The following is a 15,663-nucleotide window of genomic DNA, read 5'->3' as shown; positions in this document are numbered from 1 at the left end:
GTACTTTCGAATTAGGTTTACACGCAAGCCAGTGTACACAGGGCATAATAAATGAAAATGATAATCGTCACAAATATCATCGCTGGCACAGAGCATGCAGTATCATTCACTTCTAGCGATTCCATTGCTTCCATATGTCCCATTTTCAATTCTCACATTATGGGAAATACACTCGGAGTTTTCTCAAAGCTGATCGATGTTTATGGTTAAGCAAGTATCTGAAATAATATTCAAAGCTGAGGTCAGGTTTTATATGTATATAATAATAATAATAATAATAATAATGATTCAACGAGGATATATATATATATATATATATATATATATATATATATATATATATATATATATATATATATACAGTTTGTTAGAATTTCGTGATGTGCTATTCCAGTCTGATAGAAAGCATATGTATCTCTTTGTTTACATACTTGATTAAACTTACAGCAATTTACAGAATCAGAAAATAAATTCCACACTCCACAGAAATCAAATCTGCTCCTTGTAGCCTAACCTGTATGATTATTTGATTCATTTTTTGTATTTAACTGACTAGATTCAATACTTAGTACAATATTTGATGAAGTTTTACTTAAGCCAGTATTAAACTAAATTAAATAAATGTATATATTTAAGTGAGATTTTTCCACATTAGCAGGGTACACAGAGGTCAGAAGTAGATATTTTTACATTTAACACGTGCTTTTTAAATTTAGGTTGTACACGTTCAATAGCGTCAGCCTCGTGGAAACCCAATATCTCTAATGCGTATATTCAGCACTTGAAGATTATAAATATAAAAAAAGTTTCCAACAATCATTATAGTTACAATAACATTCTTTTTCAACTTACAAATATACATTTTCATTGCCTTTAGTGCTTTATCAGCCAATATTTGTCGAGCTTAAGAAAATTTGTCATTGCTCCAAAGAACAAGGTAGTTAAAAGTTTCCACCACATCGATATTTCTCCCTCCTATATTTCATCCATCCTTAATGAACCACCATTTGTTAAAGACCTTAAGTTTACTTTTCTCAAGATTAATATTTTGATTCCATTTCTCACAAGAGTCATGTAAATTATCCACTACCTTTTTCAAACTTTCAAGATTCATCTCTAGTTAACCACTGCCGTCCATAACTACATTAACATGGCGCTCAAGATGACTCGGACGATAAAACCACCAACATATCTTGAGTATTATATAGATGTTCGATGTATAAAGTAAACATATCATACCTTTGATTTGATGTCTGATAACGCAGTTTGAACATTGTGCATATTTTGTTGTGGGTATAGACGTGAGTACATACGTGGGTATAGACGCTGGGGAGAAGTGTGCTGTTGAGACAAACATGATTATCCTCCTCGATAACAATTTAGGTGAGAAGGATGTGATATGAGGGTCTGGCTACATGGGATTCATAATCACTGGGTTCTCACGTTGAATTTTAATGTTCTCTTCATGGTGTTTTTTTTTTTTTATTTTTGTCGCCTTGTTTAAGATACTAATTTGTTCAGGTAACAACAATAAACTTAATAGTTCACAGCTAGTCCAAAAACAACCAAATAATGTAATATTGTATCGACGATTCGAGGTCCAACAAACAGACTGCTAATAACCAAGCAAGCGCACAACATATCAAAACAAAAGACACTAATCACGCTTAATCTATTTTCAGATGCTCCTGTGGTAAAATTAAATACAGGGTTCAATGCTAATAGAGCTGTAATAAGGCTAGGCCAGAAAAATGTTGTCCTCAACTGTGCAGTGATTGAAGCTTACCCACAACCCTCTTCGTTCATTTGGACACAAGATGGCGCGGAGTTACAGATGGAGAGAAGGTCTAATTATATTATATCAGAGGTGACTAGACGGACTAATGGCACATGGGGTTGTACAGGAGATAATACCTACGGGACACCCATTGAGGATTACATGGATATTGTAGTACAGTGTACGGTCATTGTTTAAAGGAATTCTACAGTTGAATATCTAATAATAATTTTGTTGGATGTATATACGTACTTTGATACATACAATGCATTTGAATTCAGTGCCGGTGCTAGTGTTTGATGACTCCGGCGGCAATGTTCATTAGTCTCGCCCCTACTTTGTCACAGAGAACAGTTCTTATGTCATGTGCCAACCTTTATAATCACCCCACCCGTCATCTAAATATTAGTTGAAAATGGCTATCATGAAGTACAAAAATATTAACACACTGATTGTGATTCCTCAATTAATTAAACCGTGTTTGGCTAGTTTACAAACGTAGCAGTTGGGATTGGCATACGTACAAATATTGAAATGAAAGAACGGACCTTGAAGGAAAGGAATGGAAGTAAGAATGAGAAGAAGTTAAGTCATAATTACAGGAAATGGTTTTAATAATTGCTGTCTTCAGTTAACTCACCTGGCATTTAGTTGAAGCAAAGAGAAATATTACCACGCGTGTTATTTAAAAACTTCTACCACTGCTGACTGTACAGAGGTGTATAAACTCTATGCAAGGAGTCATCATACATGAATTTTGGTATATGTATATTACAAAACATTAAGAAGACGCTAGCGTTAAATGAATTTGTGTCATTAAAGTTGTCAAATATTTTTATTTAGTCCTTCTTCAAAACTGAGCAACTAATATAACGTTCGTTTTTAAAACACGTACCCCTCTCAAAAGAACCCCCCACCCCACCCCCCCAAAAAACAGGCAAACAAACAAAATAAGACAAAAAAAAGTATAAAAGAACTAAACGATTCACCTTTCTCTTACGGCCAAATATCCTGCCCTAGTGTTCTATTCTTGTTACTCTTAGGTAGTGTTTGTGTTGTTGGCTTGATTTCGCTTGTGAAGATTTAGGAAGGGGGATGTCCTCTTCAGATTGCACGCGCTCTGGTGGCTGATGAGCCCAATACATGACAGACACGTCCGTCCACAGAACCTGCAAGGGAATATCTGGGTTGTGGTGGGTGCTGCCAATGGTTTCCGGTTTTTTCTTTGTCATCTTTTTTCCTCCAATCTGGCACGTCTGTTTTGCTCAAAAGGAGCAGTGGCCCGGTGAACTGTACGTCGCCAGCTCTCACGGTCAGCAGTTTGTGATGTCCATTGGCGTTGGTCGTTGCCACAGATGGTGAAGATCTTTTTCAAAGGAGTCTTTATACCTCTTTTTTATGTGTCTCTCGATCACGGAGGTCAGTGGACATCTCATCATACAGTACGATCTTGGTCAAGTGATGATCATCCATCCTGGACATGTGTTCTGCCCAGCGTAGCTTATCTTCATAAGCGTGGCCTCAACGCTGGTGATCCCTGCTTGTTTGAGGACTTCAGTGATGGTGACGAAGTCACTCACGTGGATGTTGAGGATGGTGCGGATGCAGTGCTGATGGAAGCGTTCAAATAGGCGGAGGTGGTGGCTGTAGGTTACCCAGGAGTCGGTGCCATTTAGGAGGATGGTCAGTACGACAGCTCTGTAGACGCTGATCTTAGCATCTCTCTTGAGACTGGCGTTGTACCAAACTCGTTCATAGAGTCTGCCGAAGGCGCTGTTTGCCTTGGCCAGTCTTTATTCTATTTCTTTGTCGATCCTGGCATCAGAGGAGATAACAAAGCCCAGCTAGGTGGATTGGTGGACTACAATCAGCTCTGTCTGGTCAATGAAGATGCTTGGTGGCCGGTACTCTTTCTTGGGAGCAGGCTGGTTATGTACCTCAGTTTTCGTAAGGCTGACCTCAAGATGAAAGAGTTGACAAGCTTCTGCAAAGCAGGATGTTACGTGCTGTAAGGTAGCTTCCACGTGGGCAACAAGGGCAGCGTCCTCTTCAAAGAGAAGTTCTCTAATCAGTTTTCCCAACGTCTTGGTGTGGGCCTGAAGTCGTCTTAAGTTGAAGAGGATGCCATCAGTATGAAATCGGATATAGATGCGATCTTCATCATCAAGGTCTTATGTTGCTTTCTGGAGCATCATGCTGAAGAAGATTGAGAACAATATGGGAGCTAAAGCGCAGCCCTGTTTCACGCCATTTACGATGGAGAATGTCTACGAGAGGTCGTTATTGTTTCTGACCAACCATGCTGGTATTTATGTAGCTAGATAACCATGGTAAGTCGCTTTGAAGGACAGTCGTGCTTTTCAAGAATTTTCTTCAGTCCAGTTCTGCTCACCATGTCATATGTCTTCGTCCGGTCCACAAATGTGATGTACAGTCCTTTGTTTTGTTCTCGGCATTTCTCCTGGATCTGTCTCAGAATAAACATCATGCTAGTTGTGCCCATATTGGCTCTAAAGTCACATCGACTCTATGGAGCATTTTCATTTGCAATGGTGGACACCAGTCTGATCAGAAAAACTTTAGCAATGATTGTGCCTGTAATGGAGAGCAGAGTTATCCCACGGTAGTTTGAGTAGTTAGACTTTCGCCCTTGTTTTTGTACAAGGTGATGATGACTGCATCTCGGAGATCTTGTGGAAATTTCCCTCGCTCCCAGCAGCAAACGAGGAACTCGTGGAGTTTGGTGTACAATACTTGGCCTCCTCTCTTCCATATTTCTGTTGGAATACCATCGTTTCCTGCTACCTTGCCGATCTTCAGCTGTTGTATGACTTTTAAAGTTTCTTGCAATGTTGGTGCCTCATCGAGTTCCATCTTTGGTTACTGTTGTGGGATGCGGTCAATAGCAGCCTCCTGGACAGTACGACTAGCGCCGAAGAGGGAACGTTTGTGTATTAATTTGCGATAACAAATGGCTTACTTTGCCTTCTTTTACTTGATTTCTAAAAGTCCACATCCTTCCACAAGCCTTGGATTTCTCATAATTATTGGGACTCTTTAGTGGTGGCAGACGTCGAAAGTATAAGCAAATAACCTGAGATATTTTCAGGTCACCACGAAAATTTTAATGTTTTGTTTCTTCGCAGTTTTAAGAATAAAATATAGCAAGCACGATTAAGAGGAAACCAAATGATGTATGAGAATACATTAGATTTCAGGCCATTACATAAATTTAATTTTATTTCAGATTTCAGGCCATTACATACATTTACTTTTATTTTCTTCGTGTTTTGGATTAGACACTAAGCACAATTAAATGAAACCATTTTTGAAAGAAAATAAAGTTAAATATATATTTGCATGAAATGCATTCTGATTTTGCATACATACATACATACATACATACATACATATACGGGTTTACTGTTAATTTTTTTAAAGACATTTTGAGATTATGACATAGTGATTACTCTGTATTATTGATACATCATACCTTTTGGAACTCATTTGGAGCATTTTGATACTTTTTAAACTGATGAAACATTTATGACTTTAAGAATTTATTCACCATATTGTATGTTAAATTTCATTCTACCATTTTGCATTTTAGCGACATCAATGATGCAAAACGTGTTGGTTTTCACCTTATATATATATATATATATATATATATATATATATATATATATATATATATATATATATATATATGACATACGTATTCGTAGCCACAGGTAGATGACCTGATTATATTTTCTTATCATAATAACACTTTTTATACATTTAACTTTTGAGGGGATTTAAACATATTGGGTCTACATTGTTGGTACTAGCACAATCTAACTAATGTGTGTGTGCGGCGGTGAATTTTCCGAATTTAATAAATTAATTTAATTGATTTAATTTAAGGTTTCGAAGTCAAGAGTTTACCCTGTTTTTGATCGTTTGAAAGTGTTAAAGTTGTCGTAAGTTTTTACGAAAGTTATCGGGATGTTTCTTAATTTAAGGTTTCAATGTCAAGAGAGGAAGACTAAAATCCAGACCATACAATTTCATTTCTTTTCTATGTTATTTATTTCCTTCTGTCAAATACCAATGTCCCATAATTACATTAATTTTCATGGTAAATGGCAGGCTGGGATCCTATGACTGTTTCCATGACAACAAAACTTTTTATAATACACCCAGATTTGATTACTTTAAGGTTTCATATACCTTCAGCTAAGAATGCATTTGTTGCGTGGTGGGCCATCTACTGCAGAGTATAGTGGACTTTTCACAAATCTAAACGTTGATCTTTACAGAAAGTGAGTTAGTATTTTATGCCTTTTCCTCCATTAGAGAAGATGGTCGAACTCACTATGTCAAACATTTGTTTGAATTTAATTTTTCCTCAAATATATATTACAGACGGACCAGTTGTAAATATTGCCAAGAACTGGACACTATACGAGGGGGAATCCTTGACTGTTGAATGTGTCATCGATGCAAATCCATCTGCCTTTAAAGTATCTTGGAGTAAGGATAATGACGATACCTTCAGCTGGAACGAAACCGGGCTTAGGTTTGATCCTGTCCGCATACATGACAGTGGGACGTACGTATGTACAGCTATAAACAAGATTCATCCAAGTGGACAGAATGAAGAATTGATGAATGGAACTAGTTGGTTTTATCTCAATGGTAAATGTTAGTTTCGATAGAAAAATTTCCCTAATATTTTCATTTAAATTTCAGCTCAGCCAAGAACGCGTCCAATCGGAAGTTGTAACACTTTAAAATCACAATGAGCGTATTAGGTTTAAAACCAGTTATAGACTAATGTTTTGACGTAACCAGAAACACAGAAACACAGTTTTCTTTTGATGTGACAACTTTGCACATTGTAATCACACCGAAAATTTCCCGTTACACAGTCTCTGAATTGCCAGTCAGTGTATCCCTTGGGGGTGCAAGACTGAGAGCCAAAAATCTCCGTGGTATAAAAACTGGGGCTCCGACTGAGTAAACAACAATCTTTGGTATCAACACTGGAAGTCAAATACAAAATTTGGTCTTTCTGAAACGCGAATGAGGGTAAAGGGAAACACTGCCGATATACCAATGTCAAATGGTATATATGTTTGACATATGGATACATGTTTGATATGTTTAATATATGGATACATGATCAAACTTGACCTAAGAGTTCCTTATAGCCGATTGTGTCATAATTGCATAATTAAAAGTAACAAAGATAAATTTCCAGAATATACGCTTGGATCTTATCCACGAGGAAGTGTCTCAAACTGTGACATTTCTGGATCATTCGCACCCAAAAGATTGATTGATGTCTTTAAAGTTTTTATTTTATTTTTGGAATCTGTGTTGCTTTCATTTTTACCTCTACCTTTCATCCAGATATGGATTAGTATACAAGACGTACGTCAGAATTTGCATGTGAAAAATACCTCCGAATTTGCATATGAGAAATACGTCAGACATGGTATATGAGAAATACATCACACATTTAAGATCTACCCTTTCCTTCAAACTTTGTACTGTCAAACCATTCATTAGCCTAAGAAATTTAATCACTCAGAAGTCTTTATGATAGCATTTCAAAAATTCCTTGATTATAGTGATTTTACTCTTCCAGGTACGCAAGTCATGTTAACAAGGAAAATTGCACAATAGATTCATTTTAGTTGTAGAAATACATTTGTTAAAATGAGATATTTGTTCTTCAGTTTTTGGATAGCGTATGTCACTTTTTCCTCTCGGTCAATTCGTTATTTGATGTATGTATGTATGTATGTATGTCATTGTACAGCCATATACACAGTGCAAAATGAGGAGAAATAATACTGATAGTATAATTTACAGTCAAGGAGACATTTTCGGTCGGAGCAGTGGTTGGAGGGACTTTGGCGGGCATTACTGTCCTTGCTCTGTTAGCAGTAGCTCTAGTCCTGATGAAGAGGAAAGGATATTCTCTCAGAAGCTTAATTAAATTAGGCGAGTAGATTCAGCTTTGTTCTTCAGCCACAATTATGAAAAATATACGTATGATAAAAGACGAATAACAGTTCCCAAGGATCCTGTTTGGTGAAAAACCAGAACATTATTTTTCCATTTATATACTTGATAATGTTTGATAACTTGTAAGCTCTTTAAGTCCTAATGTACACATCAACAACGTTATTTACAATAACATGCTTGGTATAAGTCCAGCTTGAAATCTTCATGTACGCATGATTAGCATTCGTTACCACAACAGGCTTAGCATAGGCCAAGCTTGAAAAATTGACAGAGGAAAATAATAATATGCCCACCATCAGGCATGGAAGATGACTAAAGACCTACCTTGAGGCAAAACATATCACGTCTTGATGGAGTGCGTCCGTATGGCGCTTGACATGTACCATCCACTTTTCGTTTTCACATGCTAGGTCCTTCAACAATAAAGTTGTTAGTAGCTTACATATTGGGCAGGACAGAAACCTATCGACTTCGAACTAAGAAGTTCAAAAGGTCCAATTCCCGATAACTGAAAGAATAGAAACAACTTCCACACAGTAACTTGACGTTGTTGAGAAGACACCTCAAGCAAATTTGTAAATATTCGGAAGACACGTGTTGATTTGGGATTAAAATGGTAAATACCAACATCTCAGTGACTTTTAGAAAATAAAATGATTCCTGTACAATGCATCGAGTTATTAATAACCTACAGAGACTAAATTGTATTGATGGCTTGAACTTGAGAGAAACAAAGGAAGAATTTTGCTCAATTGGATTCCGACCAATCAAAACAGGTTTTGCGTATATGATCTATAATAACGTGTACTAAACCGCCATAATATTCTAATCTAAAATATTACCCTCTAGTTTCTTACGCCATATTGCCATGATATAATCTAATATATTACCTTCTAGTGTGTTAAGCCATATTGCCATGATATAATCTAAAATATTACCTTCTAGTTTGTTAAGCCATATTGCCATAATATAATCTAAAATAGTACCTTCTAGTTTGTTACGCCATACTGCCAAAATATAATCTCAAATATTAGCTTCTATTTTGTTACGCCATATTGCCATGATATAATCTAAAATATTACCTTCTAGTTTGTTACGCCATATTGCCATGATATAATCTAAAATATTACCTTCTTGTGTGTTACGCTATATTGTACATCAATTGTACCAGATGCATGAATTTAGTGTATTTTAATTTGCAGGTGCATTTTCAAGCCCAAGACAGAACCCTGGGTATGATATACATAATATATTAAATATTTAACTAAGCGAGAATGTCTCATTAAAGTTACAGATACGGATGTTCTTACATCAGTAATATTGTAAACGTATCTACATGTGTGTGTGTGTCCGTGAAGCTGTCTTTTCTTCTTTATTCTCCAAATCTCATATCTGCAACATGATCAGAAATGTCAGACAGTATTTGCCATTGCATCAAATGAAAATTTACATGATACAGCAATACTACTATTTTCTCCTAAATGTTTACATTCTATATTTTTCTGCTTTCATTTTTGATTTCCACAGCAACAATGTGAATTCTCGCCAAGGTACTTTGAGTGTGTGAGTGTGTTGGATTTGGATTGTTTGACGTAGCTTTAACAATTTTTCAGTCATATCGCTATGATGTCTGCAGAGTGGCAGTTTATTGTGATGTCTAGCAGTGGGGCATCATGCCGCAGACATGTAGCATGATGTCCCACCCAGTCACATTATCCTAACACCAAGCCGACCAGTCAAAACCCTCTTGATACTGAGCGTCAAGCGAGGCAGCTGTTGGCACCATTTTTGTAAGTCTTTGGTATGACATGTTAGGAGATCGAACCCACGGCCTCCCGCATCCGAGGCGGACGCTTTAACTACTAGGCCACCAGAGCGGTTCGCCAAGGTGCTTTGAAGAAAACAGTCTCGCGAGAAACATAAATGGTCAAACTTCAACTGTACACGTGCATCCTGTAAAGTTTCTAACCTTAATATCAACTTAAGAAAAAAAAACAGTTTGAGAGTAACTGAGTACTTTTATTTCTTTAAAGAAATAAAACTCTTTGGGTTAACTTGTCTTTTTATTTCCTTAAGTAAAGAAAAGGATTATGCCATAAAAATGGACTGAATATGAAAGAACCAACTATTATGAGTTACGTTTTTGATAGCGTCAGTTCATGACGAGAAAACTAAACTATCCATCTAGCTTTACTTGCTAACATTGTCAGGTCATGAAGGAGAAAACTAATGTAACCATCTATAATACGTTATGTTTTGACAGCGTCAGTTCATGACTAAAAAGTTAAAAATGCCAAAGTTATGTGTACTTAATTATGTCCAGTGCGTCATATACAAACTGAATTACCCTTAGTCTAGATTTAATCCACCTTTGCAGCAACCTAAAACAAAAAAAAAAATTGTTTATAACGTATCTTTCTGAAATCTATAATGTAAATTTAGGTATCGGAAATACATCTTTTGCACATTGTCATCATTGCATACATTTCCTTTCCATCAAGGACTAAAACTACATCGTTTGCACATTGTCTTCACTGCAAACATTTATTTTCCATCTGGGATCAGAACTACATCTTTTGCACATTGTCCTTTTCCAGGCAATTACTTTGTTCCATTAGTACGGAAAAGACTCTGGGCTTGTCCTATACCTAGAATATTGTCTGAATATCTGTATCCAATCAAAACACTTGGAATATTGTCTAATGATGTGTATCCAATCCAAACAATTCCAGGTCTGAGAGCTCATTTCCCAGTTCTCAAAATAGCTCTTCAATAAATCAACGGACAGATCCAATTTACGTAAATACCACAATTAACATCGACGAGCTGGACAATTGGAATGGGGATTACATAAGTACCATCCAGGAGCAAGGCGCTAGGAGTGGAGATTACATAAGTACTATCGAGGAGCAAGGCACTAGGAGTGGGGATGACACAAGTACCATCCAGGAGCAGGACAATACGGGTGGGAGTTATATAAGTCTGCAGTTCAAAAGAGGGAAATCATCTTCGTATTTTAAACTGAAAGGTAAGTCATATCTATCTCTCTCTCTCTCTCTCTCTCTCTCTCTCTCTCTCTCTCTCTCTATATATATATATATATATATATATATATATATAAAGAACGAAATATTAAATCTTATTGTGTTAACGAAAAAATAGATGAACAAAATCAGACTGAGTGAAAAATGTATTGTATGCACATTAAATCAGACTGCTGGAAAACAGATTACTTACATGCGCATCAAACCGAGCAGCGTAAAAAAGAGTACTTATATACGCTTGAGTTTTATCCTTTATTTATTGTTGTAAATATATTCAGAGGAGCCTCGGTGATTCAATAGTTAGTGTGACAGATTCACGACCGAAATGGTATTTTCATAATTGTCTTTATGCATCGCAAAATAACAAAACGAACCAGACCAAACCAACAGAGGTTTTCAGAGGCTATCCCGCTAAGTTCGGACACTATCTAGGAGTGCATATGCTCAACACCAAGAAATGACCCATTTGTATAGACCACATATACTTTAGAGGATTAAGAGCAATGGCGATGGTAAGGTACAAAGATAACACGTAATATTTATATTTTACGTGAATATTCGAAACGAAGATAGTTGTTGTTGCTGTTGTTGTAGGGTTTAACGCCATTTTTCAGCACACGATAGGCTGTACATGGCGGCCAGCATTAACGGTGGAGGAAGAACCCGGGAAATCCCGGAAAGAACCACCGACCCTCGCGAGGCTACTGGCAAGCTTTCTCACATATCCACATTGGCCGAACTCAGGCAGAGAGAGGTGAGATGGCAGTGATCCGTAACGGAGAGCGCTTTAGACCACTCGGCTACTCGGGGCTTTAGACCACTCGACCACTCGGGGCTTTAGACCACTCGGCCACTCGGGGCCCCCAAACGAAGATAGAATGAACTAGATAAACACCAAAGAATTTCAAAGTGTACACTCTTCAAGAAAATAGAAGGAGCTGAATATACGCTAAAGAAAACATGTTATATTTAAGTTTTGCATATATATATATATATATATATATATATATATATATATATATATATATATATATATATATATATATAATGAAAGAAAATGGAAGGAAGCGGATGAACACCATTGAAACACATTACATTTATGCTGACCGCTCCGGTGGCCTAGTGGTTAGAGCGTCCGCCTCAAATGCGGGACGTCGTGGGTTCCATCCCCGGCCGAGTCATACCAAAGACTTACAAAAATGGTACTAACAGCTGCCTCGCTTGGCGCTCGGCATTAATAGGTTAGTGTTAGGACTGGTCAGCCTTGTGTCAGAATAATGTGACTGGGTGAGACATCATGCTACATGTCTGCGGCATGATGCCCCACTGCTAGGCATCACTATAAACTGTCACACTGTAGATATCGTAGCGATATGACTGAAAAATTGTTAAAGCTACGTTAACTCTACGTTAAAAATCCAAATCACACACACGCTTCATTTATTCCCGTAAGGGGATAAGCGAAATGAAAATGGGCATTCGTGGATGTCCTAAAACAGCAATACCGCGGGTTAAATGTGGCCCTCGGGATTATTTTGTGTGGTCCACGCTCAGACAAACATTAGTTCTATAATTATAATGTAAATCAGCGTGTATAGCCCACGAGCTTTACAGTTTTGGTTCATGTGACCCACGGGGTTGAACAAGATGGAGCACCCTGTTCTAAAAGCAAATGGAAGGAAATGGACATGCACAAAGGAAGCACGTTATATTTAGAGTAAAGCTTAGACATTATAAACAAAAACTAATACAAGGAAATAGAGAAACACATAGGGAACAGGTTATAGTTGTAGTCATACACAAAAATGATAGGCACTACACATGACTTCCAAGGAAACTCGTTATATTTATAGTCACTCTTGGATATTCTAAACGAAAGTAACAAGAGTAATCCAAAAGTTGTGAAACGAAATGTTTCGTCATAGGTAATACAACATTGCAAATGCGTGCGATTACAAATTGCGTCCATCGTGTCGTTGACTAAGATCTAATTTGAAATAAATAATTTGCTTACAAAATTACAGGCAGATTCATTGGTATATCAAAAACAAAGGTCAAGATAAACATTGGAAAACAACGGGAAACATACAAGTTTGCCAAGATATCGGATGTTGAACATAAATTTCAAATTCTATAAAGCTCGCACCGGTATTCTCGATTAACTCACTTCTGTTGTATATACATACTATAATTTGTTCTTTTTTCATTGCGATTGAAGAAAACAATATAGACCGTTATCCACGGACACAATATTGTAATAAATTTAGAGTATGCGCACTTGGTTATTTCGCCCCGTTTTAAATATTCCTTAGATTTGTGGGATTACTTGTGTGATTATTTGAATTCGGCGCCATTGAAATATTCCTAGCCCGAACTAATGAGCTAATTATTAGGAGCAAACGTCACGGAGTGAAGTGTTAGTGTGTTTCCATGATGTCCTGGTTCACTAGTAGTGAATTCCGACCACAACCGAATGAATGTCCCTGTCGTAAAATAGTCCATATTAAAATCTAGTGGTATACATTGGTAGCGTGACTGCAAGGACAGTACTTACGGATTAAACCGGTAAATTACACAAGGGAATAAATAAAAAGGGACTTGGCAGACACCGTTTATGTCGCCATGTGGGCGAATATGGTGCAGTTATATTGGCGAAATGTGCCTGGACGCATACATTGACTGGCCTAATTTGGCGGAGTTAATATAGTTCCCATTGTTAGGGAGTACTCATAAATTTTCTAAGGAGTGAACGGTTGGTAGTACGGAAACATGAAAGCAAAACACGCAGAGGTGCGGTTGATAGATAGTTGGCAGTTTGGTTTATCTGTGGTTTATCTGTGGTCTTGCATTAATTAGAGGAAAATTTAGGTATAGAATGGGCACGTCGGGCTTCTAATTTACAACTGAAGTTGTATGGAAGTCTTTGGAAAGTCGGGGTAAACTTATGACTTCTAGCCGGTTTGATAACCGCTCGGTCAAGTAAATACTCGTGTACGTGTAACAATATATAACAGCATGCACGGTTAATTTCATTTCATAGTTAGGTGTGCTCTATAAAAAAAAATGGGAAACTGCCAAAGTACACAGTGCCCGAACACTCCTTAATTGCTCTGTACTATATTTCAACATTCCCCAATCATATTTCGCATATTGTCCATGCATATATCATCTCAGTATAATTCCACGTCGACGATTTACTATTATATTTGATCTATTTCCGTTGAATTTATTATCTCCGAATTAAGTTTTTTTTTTCTTTCTGTGTCCACTATTAGAAAGAACATAGACCCTTCATCACCCATGTTTAGCCACATCGACATTCCGCGATAGAATGTCAAAACGTGCCCATGCACTCTCCGTCTCCTGTGCCATATTGTTCCTCCTATTTTAAGTCAGTCCACTCTGAAGTCCCGGTATTAGATATCAGGAATTGTTCTTACATCCCCTGTAATCACACACTGATGTTCCACGTGATTAAGCCAAACATATCTCCATTGTAAGCCCACCTCCTTGTTTAGCTTTATAAAACTGTAATATCTTCCTATCCTACCCATTTTCAGCTTCAACCCGTTCTGGTCTTCTTTTAATGGTAGTTTTAATTTACTTATGTACTACTCGTCTCCACACTGGTGCTCACTATTTAAACTCGATAACTGTCTATGTCTACACCTTTCCAGCATAAGACATCTATGACTTATTGCTAGTTTAAACCGATAGTTATCCATTTCTAAACGTGTCCAGTGTAAGACCATCAATATTCTCCGCTTTTATATTTTAAATATAATTAAAAATAACAAATAAACAAGAGATAAGGAAATTGTTCCTCCTCATAAGCCTAATTTTATGTTCGCTATTACAAATTTAAACGGCGACACGGAGTGGCCGAATGGTCTAAAGCGCTCTCCGTTACGGATCACTGCCATCTCACCTCTGTCTGCATGGGTTCAAGTCTTGGATTCGGTCAACGTTGGTATGTGAGAAAGCTTGCCAGTAGCTTCTCGTGGATCGGCGGTTCTTTCCGGATTTTCCAGGGTTCTTCCTCCACCATTAATACTGGCCGCGTTAAACATCACAAAAACAACAACAAGTTTAAACTTTCTCATAAATATTTCACCTCCTTTAGCCCACATTGATGTTCCGTTGTTACATATCCAGCATTGCCCATGAACTTATTCTTTTTATATGCAAGTTCGCTTCGACGTTTTGCTATTAGAAATTTTTAAAACAATTGGTCATACTCTCATCACTTCGTGGGAGATCCACTTCAATGTTCCATCATCAGTTACCGGGAATTGCATATGATATGATCGCCGGAGTTTGACTACATCGACGTTCCGTTAAATAAAATAAACTAGGCCAGAAACGAATCATTCATTTGTTTTCTTAACTTTGTAAACAAACAACACATGGCTAATATCGTCTCAATAAGCATTGGTTAACTGTTAGGATTATTATCTTGGCATGAGTCAGGGAGATTGGTTTAGCATGCATTATTATAATTTTAGTAACACTTTCTCAATATAACTATAAAAAAAAATTGGTGTGAAATTAACTTTTGCTTTACATCCTCGTTTTTATTTTCTGTCTTTTTTATAATCTTGTTCACTGGGAAAAAGTTGTATTCGTGCTGTAATATCTTAGCAGACTCGGATGTATTATTATTGTTTCCCGTAGTTAACTGTGGGAGGGGATTAATTTCATTAAATTATATATTTCCAGTTTTTCTTCTCTGGAATCGTAAAGTGTTCAGTATAACATTCTTGGAAATAAAGACATGGATCTTTAGTGAAATTAAAAAATATATATTCTAGGATTGTATTA

At 37.0% G+C, this 15,663-nt stretch overlaps 1 protein-coding gene across 1 annotated transcript in view; it reads left to right on the top strand.

Moving 5' to 3' along the window:
• Nucleotides 1–15,663, top strand: part of LOC149795969 (B-cell receptor CD22-like) — an 85,191-nt gene that overhangs the window by 56,508 nt on the left and 13,020 nt on the right. The window contains exons 5-9 of the mRNA XM_089965888.1: nucleotides 1,683–1,958; nucleotides 6,188–6,460; nucleotides 7,643–7,774; nucleotides 9,001–9,031; nucleotides 10,531–10,826. Of these exons, the coding sequence (XP_089822014.1) occupies nucleotides 1,683–1,958; nucleotides 6,188–6,460; nucleotides 7,643–7,774; nucleotides 9,001–9,031; nucleotides 10,531–10,826 (1,008 nt within the window). The remainder of the gene's footprint in view (nucleotides 1–1,682; nucleotides 1,959–6,187; nucleotides 6,461–7,642; nucleotides 7,775–9,000; nucleotides 9,032–10,530; nucleotides 10,827–15,663) is intronic.

The sequence above is a fragment of the Sinohyriopsis cumingii genome, chromosome 7, assembly GCF_028554795.1.
Source record: "Sinohyriopsis cumingii isolate HCF-2022 chromosome 7, ASM2855479v2, whole genome shotgun sequence".
Taxonomy (NCBI): domain Eukaryota; kingdom Metazoa; phylum Mollusca; class Bivalvia; order Unionida; family Unionidae; genus Sinohyriopsis; species Sinohyriopsis cumingii.
The sequence above is the reverse complement of the archived record's forward strand: the minus strand, read 5'-3'. Positions and strand labels throughout refer to the sequence as shown.